The sequence below is a fragment of the Cyprinus carpio genome, chromosome A17, assembly GCF_018340385.1.
Source record: "Cyprinus carpio isolate SPL01 chromosome A17, ASM1834038v1, whole genome shotgun sequence".
Taxonomy (NCBI): Eukaryota; Metazoa; Chordata; class Actinopteri; order Cypriniformes; family Cyprinidae; genus Cyprinus; species Cyprinus carpio.
The window spans coordinates 18,822,470-18,832,559 of record NC_056588.1 but is presented as its reverse complement, the minus strand read 5'-3'; the positions used below and the strand labels follow the sequence as shown (position 1 = coordinate 18,832,559).

The following is a 10,090-nucleotide window of genomic DNA, read 5'->3' as shown; positions in this document are numbered from 1 at the left end:
TGCGTACCATTTATCACCATGAAATAAACACAAGTTTAGCTTAGGTGCCCCAAACACAAACATTTTAACCACTTATCCAACTTAAATTCAACATCCAACAAAGTCTCTATTAAACAAGCTGACAGTTTACTGTGGACTGAAGAAAAAATTTAATTATGATACCTGAGAACTTTTTTTTTTGAAGGATACTTTTATTCAGCCAGGATGCATAAAATAAATCAAAAATGGCAGTGAAAACATTTATAAAAACTCTGCGCACTTAATTAAGCAGCACAACCATTTTAAAGTACTGCTGAATCATTATCGTTAATAATAACGTTTTGTAGGGTATGAGTATAAAATTGGCTTTGAAATGTACCGCATAACATTATGTTGCACACGTATAATACTGATAATAGCTAGATAATAACATGTACTTTCTTAATAAAATATGAAAAGACTTAAACGTTTAGATTTGACTGATTTTATTCATCAAATGAATGGAGACTGAGCAATGGACATCCTAGCTGAGCCTTGAAATCAGGCACTTTTATGCCGATAAACAGATGATTTAAATCCACAATGTCTTTGAATCTGAATGCTTTAATGACCTTCCCTGCGGGAAGACCATCATGCATGCTCATAAAGTGGCCACATACACACGTTTTTGCAAAAGAAATCTTGGCGAGGTTTCATATGAAGCAAAACATTTTCTCTGTTTTGATGTGACATCATTTGAAAGTCACACTCCGAGTTTTTATTAGCATGTCCAGAAGACGGTTCCTTTAAAAAGCATTTATGGTGTTGTTACGGGCCGGCACAATGTAACTCTCTCACAGAGCTTCCTCCATCACACAAGTATCTGTTGACATGATCCTTAACAACAGATATTATGTGAGGGGAGCTTTTTAGCAATCTCCAAATTATGCAGGCGCGTTTCGACACATGCGTGGCCAGGCTGGCTGCAGCCATTACAGCTAATGAGTGTGGAGTCCTACTCTAGCAGGTTCGGCCTCATAAAGTTACTTAAAAGCTAACTAATGGAATCATACTGATGGATAGAATGCTGCAGGTTTGGTATCATTACAGAATAACATGCCTCCATGCATGTTAAATATGATGAAACCAAATGAACCAAGAGTCACAGACAAAATGACAATCTCCTGTCACGGGCGATGTAGATTATTGATGGCTGGGAAACAGTTCTGGAAATCCGTGCACAGCAATTTTAGTTTGCAATGTTATTTTCAGGTCCATTAGAAAAAGGGTTACTGTCGTTATCACTGATTGGCTGTTTTGGGAAAAATAACCATTATTACTGTAATGATATTGCTGTGTTTGATCAGTTCTCTTTTTAATGTTTAATTATAATTATCTGTAATTTTAACTATCACGTGGAGTCTAAAAATAGCCATTAGAGAGGCATATTATAACAACGAATTGCAGCAAGCGTGTCACATTTTGTACAGTAACTCAGACGTCTGTGTGTAAATGTATAAAATGTGACTTGAAATCCCACATGAATCAGCCAGAGAGCATAAAAATGTGTGCACATTTGCAAAACAGACGCATTCTGAAGTGGACATTGCACCGCGCATTTCATCGGTTGGGGAGACACTTGCATCGCGTTCGGCTGACAAAATCGCTTTTCTACCGCCGCAAATACAGAGAACGTTTGTTTCTATATTGAGATGAGCACAACGCATTTTGTCCTCCTAAATGGGCCAGGGGTACTTGAGTGAGTTCAAAGGTGTTTCAGCAGCATGCAGAGTGGCCATTGTGCACTGGCTTTTCATAGGAGTTGACTCAGAGCATTCCACTCCAACTCACCGCCAGATACCTGCAGCATCTAAAATGCGTAATATTCAACACAGTGCAAAGGAATCACTTTAAAAACCAAGTTTAATCTATTTCAACCAGGTCCAAGTGTTGTTCAGCTAAAGAGATTCAAGCAGGGTTAACACCGACATGTTTTGAAAACCCTTCACAGTCTTTGGCCACAATAAAGAGGATCTCTTTTTTGTTTTCATGGAAGTCACACATTCCTAACTCAAGATTTTTGTTTGTTTTGCAATTGTATAAAGGCATCTCTTTCAAACATATTAACTGCTCTGGAAAAAGAGAAATGTTAATCATAAAAATCATCAAAGTCATGGCTGCTGGTGTTGCGGGACTGAGGACGCAAGGCCATTTCGATCTCAGAATTGCTGTCATCTGATTCTCCCCAAAACGCTGCAATCAAAAATATATGCGTACACCATTAACATTCTGTTGCAATAAGGTGCAGAAATAAATCAGCCCATGAACATGTATAAAATGATAAAAGTAAAAAATATAAAAGTAAATAATTCCAGAGAAAATAAATAAATAAATGCATACATACAACATACAAATCCAGTAAAAGCAGTAATATTGTTAAATATTATTATATTATTTGATTGTAATCTATTTTAAAATGTAATTGATTGTTGTGATCAAAGCTGTATTTTCAGCATCATTACTCCAGTCTTCAGTGTCACATGATCCTTCAGAAATCATTCTCATATGCCGATTTGCTGCTCAAGAAACATTTATGATTATCATCAAAGTTGAAAACAGTTTTGCTGCTTCATATTTTTGTGGAAACTGTAATACCCCAAACCTTTAAATTGATTTATAATGTTAAAAAGGATTTTTTATTTAAAGTACAAGCTGTTCATTTCAAAAAATAATCAAAAAAAAAAATCACAACATCCACAAAAAAAAAATTAATAAGCAAAAAAAACTTTCAATAAATATAAAAAATAATAATATATAATATATAAAGATTATTAATAATGTTTTCTGAAGGTGACACTAAAGAGTAATGGCTGCTGAAAATTCTGCTTAAATTTGAAAATATATTCAAAATAGTAAACAGCTCTTAAATTTTGATAATATTTCACAATATTACTGTTTTTACTGTATTATTGATTAAAAAAAAATAGTGAGCATAAGAGACTTCTTTCAGAAATATTTAAAATGCTTAATTATTCCAAACTTTTGACTGGTAGTGTATTCACAAAATGTAGGCAGTACAGTAAACAGTACACCAGTATTAGTGTATTTTAATGTGAAACGTAAGCATTAAATAAAAAGTGTGCTGGCAGCTGCATTTAACACCAGACACATGTTTTTAACACACTTTAGTCATTTGTACAGTGGTCTTACCTTTTGACTGGACACCAGAGAAAGCTTTACTTTTTGCAATCTTCCTGTAAGAAATAAAATAAATAAAACGAGATTAGACTTCACAACATAAAAGCACAAAGAAAAGAAAAAAATCTAATCTTTAAAAACCTTTGAACCATATCAAACAATCAGAATTTTTTTTCCATCATTCAACATCAATTCATCAAATCAGCCACAGCACACAAAATCTTTTCTTTGACAGTTACCTAACCAAACCCTGAAGAACATAATTTCCCTTCAGATGGGGCGAGTGGCCAAATAAACTTCCTTGACTTCTTTTCTAATGGCGCTGAAGGACCCGGTCAGGGCACTCTATTCATAAGTGGACTGAGCGCCGGTTTGCCGGGTTCCCATAGCATCACTGATATCTCTATGTAAATGTATGACCCCTGACAAGCCTTTGATCTGCATTGATGCATATGCAAAAGCTCACGCTACTTTTCATACAGGCTTCCTTCTTCATTTACATCAGCACAGGGCTATTCAGATCAACAATGACATCTTCATCTTCACCCTCATCCTCACCCTCCATGTCTTCATACATCCATATCATTGATTTTGTTTTCACATCCATGTACTTTAAAGGATTCTGGGAGTAAGTGTAAGAATATTTATTTTCCCTTTGATGGATTTGGATGAATAAACAAAACCTCAATTGTATGTGTAGTCACGTGTTCCCCGTCGACCCAAAAGCAAATTCAGTCACATGCGCACAACATTGACTCTGACCAAAGGAGCTGCAAAGATGTAGCTGAACTCAATTAGGCTGGCTCTCATATAATTCAGCTTGGCTCCTTTGTTTCCAGAACATCTCTGCACAAAGTATGACATTTTTTAGAAATTTTATTGATGCATGTATGCAGATGCTATGATCAGGGTCAGAACAAACAAGTTACATAAATCACCCTTTGGCTCAATAGGAATACAATTCCAAACTCATAAAACACACAGCATCAAGTTACAGTAGACAGACACAAAAAGTACCACAGATGTATTCACTCCCAAGGTCACTGACATGAAAACCGTGAAAAACCTTTCAGAAACAGATACTGGCAGCTGAATTCTTTTTCATCAAAGTTTATAGTATATAGTAGATGATCGTGAAGTTTACTTTGATGACTTTAGGAGAAGCAAAACCCATGAAAGGGTTATTTAGGGTAAATTCTTGCAAAGCACAACAATGCCTTTATAAGGTGAACTGAGCACAATCTTTATTAAATATGATCAACAGATATTTGGCATGTCAGATTTGTGTTGCGTAGCCAGCATGATGGAAGCACAATCAAAACATTAGAAATACTTTAGTGTAGCATAATTTGTTATAGTATATATATAATATTTATTGTTTGGCTCTCTGGAATACAGTCTCTGGAATTATGTTATGATTTTTTTTTTTTTGTATAATGACTGACAATATAATTTTGGTAGATTTCATTCTTGCATTAAAAAAATTATTATTTAATTACTTGGTAAGCAGCTGCATAAAAAACAGACAAATTGACTACATTATTCCTCACGTACAACATTCAAATTTATGATTTAAATATATATATATATATATATATATATATATATATGTGAAATATATATATACAATTTAAAATTTGAACAGATTTCTTTAGTAAACATATTTCTATAGTAATATATTTTATTAATGTTATGGCAAAGCTAAATCTTCAGCATAATTTAAGCATCTCAAGGATCAAGTGTCACATGATCCTTCAGAAATAATTTTAATATTTGATTTGCTGCTTAAGAAACATCTCTTCTTCTTTCATATTTTCCTCAATTATTTGATGAATATAATGTTATTTTGTAACATTACCAATGTTTTACTGTTTTTTGTTGTTGTTGTCATCATGTCCTAGTATATAAATTGACACTATTGCAGTTGAGAGTTTGACATAAAGGATGTTATTTGAATAATGATTACATTGATGGGTTATGCTTAAAAATGCTTTATGGGATTCATGAAAATTAAATACTAAACAGTCTGCAAAAATTAATAAACTAACAAACAAACAAACAAACATCTTTTGTTCAATTTTCCATCTCCCTTTCAAATGGAAATCTGAAAATACAGGAGGACTTTCTCTTTCCCAGCAGTGAACGCTAAAGCAAAATTTAGTTTGATGAGCTCAATAATAAATACATGTTTGGGTGGGTAAATAGAGATATTCTATATAACTTGCTTGCCATGGGAATGCTTTATCAGCTGGGCCACTTCAGACAGTGACGAGTCTGATTTCAAGACACCATTATCACAGAGAGCTGTGAATGCCACTGACCCTCCAATCTAATATTCCATTTCCATAAACATTTATGCCAGTTCATCTTGCACTGAGGTTCACTTAATTGAGGCAATGAATCTGAATATGTAAGACAGGGCTGGCCACTGTTTGGCTGCGTCTCATACACAGAGGTGAATGTAATGTGTACAATGATGCAAATTACTGCTTTGACGGCAACCTCTCTCTATTTCCCTCCGCTCTGGCGTTTACTTTTCCGCTCTCCCTCTGTTCCACGTTGTTTTGAGCATTTGGATGTATTTGCTATATTTGATGAAAAGTGCCCTAGTGCGTTTTTAGGCAAGCATTTGATACATTAATATATGGGGTGTGTGGGTTGTTGTTATGATATCTATGAGCTATGAATAAAAGACGTCTCTCGGCATCCTATGCAGCAATACGCTTCATGTAAATAGACTGCGCTTAGTCTGCGTTTGTTGTCTGGGCAAAGTTATTTTCATAATACCTGTCATCACGTATGATTATAGCTCTGCGATTACATTTGATGAAAGTGTATCATTGTCATATTGTTCCTTTTGAAATACTCTGTTTATAAAAGTAAAACAAAATGCATGTCAAAAACTACAGATATTCACAAACACACAGACACACACACACACACACACACACATATATATGTGTGTGTGTGAGTCTGTGTATACATGTATACACACACACACAAATCAAAGTTGTAAATAAAACAAATACAAAAAAATCATGTTCTTTCTACATAAACTTTTCACTTCATTCCATGTTCCATGTTTAATTCAGTGTGTTGCTTGCCAATTCATTGTAATTATTTGTGAAATTTACACGCAATTTCTGAGGGAAAATTGTTTCTATACCAATTTTATTTTTCAGTCTGTAAGTATAAATGGATATATACCTATCATGAGAATATTACATATGAATATAAACATATATACGCCTCCACAGCTATACTAATAGAACACGCTCTTTAGATCAGTGTTTGTGCAAGGTAGCAGTAGCACCTCCTACACTCTTCCCAGCTGTGACCCACAGCAGCACTGATTTACCATTGATTAGACCCCTGTAAGAGCCAAGAGCTCTGAGTGAGGTAATGATTCAGAGCAGCAGAGAGAGCGCCCTCTACTTGTCACCGGCTGCCACTGTCAGGGTACCAACGGCTGGGCTAAATATGAGTCCCCTCTGCTGGCTAATCACGAGAATTGCAGGAGAGCCGGGATGGGGGCTTTGGTTTTTTTATTTGTGCTGTGTGTACACACAGACAGCACCTCAAGGGAACTAGGTCACTGCATTTATTACCATTTGTTTTATCTGGTATTATTTTAGCATCCCAAGATGAAGACCTCACCTTGGAAATAAAGAAAGCGGCATTTTTGGCTCAGTGAAATAAAAGTTGGTTTGCATACAGAGGACATTCTTTTTAGTAGAAAAAAACAGGTGGATGAAGAGAGGCACAAAGAAAGAGTGACCCCCACTGGCTTCCCCTATTGCTGTCCACCAGTGAATGAGCATGTGCAGGGTCACATGCTCATTCACTGGTGGACAGCTGAAGACACACTAACCAGTGTTATTTTAGTTGACTAAAACTAATAACTATAACATATTTTGTTACTTGAAAGAAAATAAATGTTAAACAACTTTTCATTTCAGCTGTATGGCAGATTAACATTTCCCACGGCAACATTTTCATAGGTTAACTTGTACTAAAAATAAAAATAAATGATAAAAAAATAAAAATGAATAAAAACAATAGAAACTATAGAGAAAAAAATATGAAAACAAAGACTTAACCTGTAAAAATTCTTACAAGGGGTGTGAAAAAGAACAAATTTATTAATTTATTTTACATATTAACAATCATGCTGCTGTTACACAAACACAATTGTTTTCCTCAATGACAATGTGAGAAATTGATAATGTGTTGATGTTAAAAAAACCCACTAACCCTACCCTGTTATTTTTCATAAAGCAACAGAGTGGGACATTAAGAAACAGCGAACAAGGTCTGCGCTACATGCCTGCAGTAGCAGAGAACACAGTAGCAGCTAAAGAGGAGGAAGCTGTGGCATGTAGCCTTAAACAAAGGGCAGAAACAAGAGGCGTTTACATGGAGTGCAGCTGCTTACTCCAGCGCTCTCCTTCCTGAGTCACTGCGGCACACAGGCGTAACAAATACCGCCTGGTCTGTCCACACAGCCTCTGAATTATAACACAACAAAACGTATTTTGCAGTAAAAACGGCACGCTGACGACAGGAAGGGAAGGGAATTAAGAAAAAAATAAATAAAAAAGGGGGGTGGATATGAAAGACCCCAATTATCTTCAGCACTATAATAGTGAAATGAACACAAATAAATGTGTTAAGAGTATCTCTTTGCATCTTGTATGGACTGCATGTATTTAATCTGGAAAGCTTATTATGGGCGAGTCATTGCTATGCAAAGCAGCGCCTGACGCTTTTCTCTGGTCTTTTCAGCCCAGCGCAGTGTTTGGCCAATAGGCCTGGCCCCCCGCCTCTCATTGGGCATTCATAACATGCAACATTTTCACAATGTATCTCTCAAAAGACTGCTGAATAGGGGGCCTTAATACTCATGTAAACAACTGCAAACCAATTACTTAATGAATCAGCCCCACACACATAATGAGGAGGCGCACAAAGGCCCATAAATGCATTTTTTTGCACCAAAGCGCCTACTTTAAACTCTGATCCTTCAGCTACCGTCTCGGCTTAAGCGCAAAATCATAATTATGGGTAAGAAAGAGAGGCACTTGATTTATTTTATTTTACTTTATTACTATTTTGTTGGGAGTTTTGGTTCGAACCAGAAGGTCTTTTAATGTGCCTATCGGCTCAGTGACAGAATGACAGCAGTAAGTGACGGAGACGAGAGAGCGAGAAAGCAGAGAGGACAGGGAACAGCACATTTAGTGTTCTACTGGTGCTCGAGTGCAGGGTACTTGTAGAGGCAATAAAGCGCAAGAAGTGACTGGCAAGAGGAATTCTTCAATGCAGCCAAAAAAAAAAAATGGCCACAAAATGTTCTACCTGAAAGCAAAGCAAATGCACCAATGCTAACCTTCATCTTTGCTTTGAGCTTTAAATAACCTCTAACCCTCCATAACCAAAGGAGAGTCTTTGGCAGGGTTCTCTCAGGAGCTCTGTGAGGTTCTGGGATGATCCAAAAGCATCTCGCACTAGAGACAGCTTATGTTTATTAATGAGGCCAGTCATTGGGCAGACTGTGGCATCCATCAGAGAGCTCTGTCAGAGTGCAATCATTATTCCCTTTCCTCTGCAAATAGTGTAAACTAGCTCAGAGAGAGCGAAGGGAGGTGGGCAAAGAGTGGGCATAAAGACTGGGCAGAAGAGAGAAAAGGAGAAAGAGGGGAAAAAAGACAGAGAGACATGGAGGGAAACTTTCGACCCTTGTGTCAGCGTAATGCTTGGAAAAGCATGTGAAATCAGAGACGATTATTCTTCTCGAGATTTACCCATCCATTATCTGCCCTAATGGATTTGTGGAGGAGAGACGCTGCTTGGAGGGCTGCGCGTCTTAGCTGATTGTGTGAACTTGTGTTGATGTGAAAACCTAAACACTGTACCCTCAAGATCCTTTTTTCTTCATTCAAATTCCAGATTTACTGAAGCAATCAAATAATGCAGATGATGAGAGAGGAAGCTCTGAATGAAAATACAGCTTGACTGATGCCTCCCACGTGAACCTGTGTTAATGATGCTAAGAGTGATTCAAGGACAAACACATACTGCTTTTTTTATTAAAAGAGGACAAAAAAAAAACAAAAAAAACATACCGACTGTTTTGCGTTAAAGAGTCCCGGAGCGCCTCAGACCTCTCCAATTTGTTGATATCTTTGGATAACAAATTAATTATTTAAATAAAAAAAGAAGGGAAAAGGGTGTGTTATTATTACACATTTATACTACAATATTAAAAAATGCATTATATGCTTGTATACACAGTGTTGTTCATTTTTATGATCACTATAATCATAATGTATATAGAAATATCATATATTTGTCTGATAAAATACAAATATTGACTATGAATAACAGTTAACTCTGCACATTTTTAAATGTAACTGGGTTAAATGGGCACTGCACATGTATTTTAAAAGAGAAAGGGCTATTTATGTACATATATTATTACAATTAAAAAGTGATTTACAATTACATTTGATATAAAACTTTTAAATGTTTAATGGAAATAAACAAAGCACCACATATGCTTTGTCAAACTTTAGACATTTTCTATTATTTTCCGTTACCTGACGGCTCAGAATTCTCCTCCTCTGAGTCACTCCAGTGCCTCTCTTGTCCCACAGACTGTTTAAGCAGCTGATATGCTTTGGTCTCTATATAAAAAAAATACAAAATGCGAAAGCAGCTAATCAAATATTTGCTAAAGACCTCGACTTCCAACTTTCCAGAGCCCTGATGCTTGATGACCCAACATCAGCTCTTTAAGGCTGATAAGCAAAGAGAGGAGGTGAAAAAGAGTGAGTGAGCACTAAACTATTGATCTAATCCAGACGCACATAGACAGGCTGCCGCCTCGGCAAAAAAAAAAAAAAAAAAAAAACCCGCTGGCTTTTGTGTTGTC

At 36.2% G+C, this 10,090-nt stretch overlaps 1 protein-coding gene across 2 annotated transcripts in view; it reads right to left on the bottom strand.

Annotated features, from left to right (window-relative positions):
- Positions 1-1,863: 1,863 nt before the first annotated feature.
- LOC109091653 (centrosomal protein kizuna-like) overlaps positions 1,864-10,090 on the bottom strand; it is a 56,287-nt gene continuing 48,060 nt past the window's right edge. Inside the window, exons 12-15 of one of the 2 annotated variants that reach the window (XM_042774324.1) lie at positions 9,756-9,842; positions 9,282-9,339; positions 3,169-3,212; positions 1,965-2,211 (exon numbers count right to left, since the gene is read on the bottom strand). In XM_042774324.1, the coding sequence (XP_042630258.1) occupies positions 2,108-2,211; positions 3,169-3,212; positions 9,282-9,339; positions 9,756-9,842 (293 nt within the window). In that variant the 3' untranslated portion in view covers positions 1,965-2,107. Of the gene's footprint in view, positions 2,212-3,168; positions 3,213-9,281; positions 9,340-9,755; positions 9,843-10,090 lie in introns of both variants that reach the window. The other variant, XM_042774323.1, reaches the window with a different exon arrangement.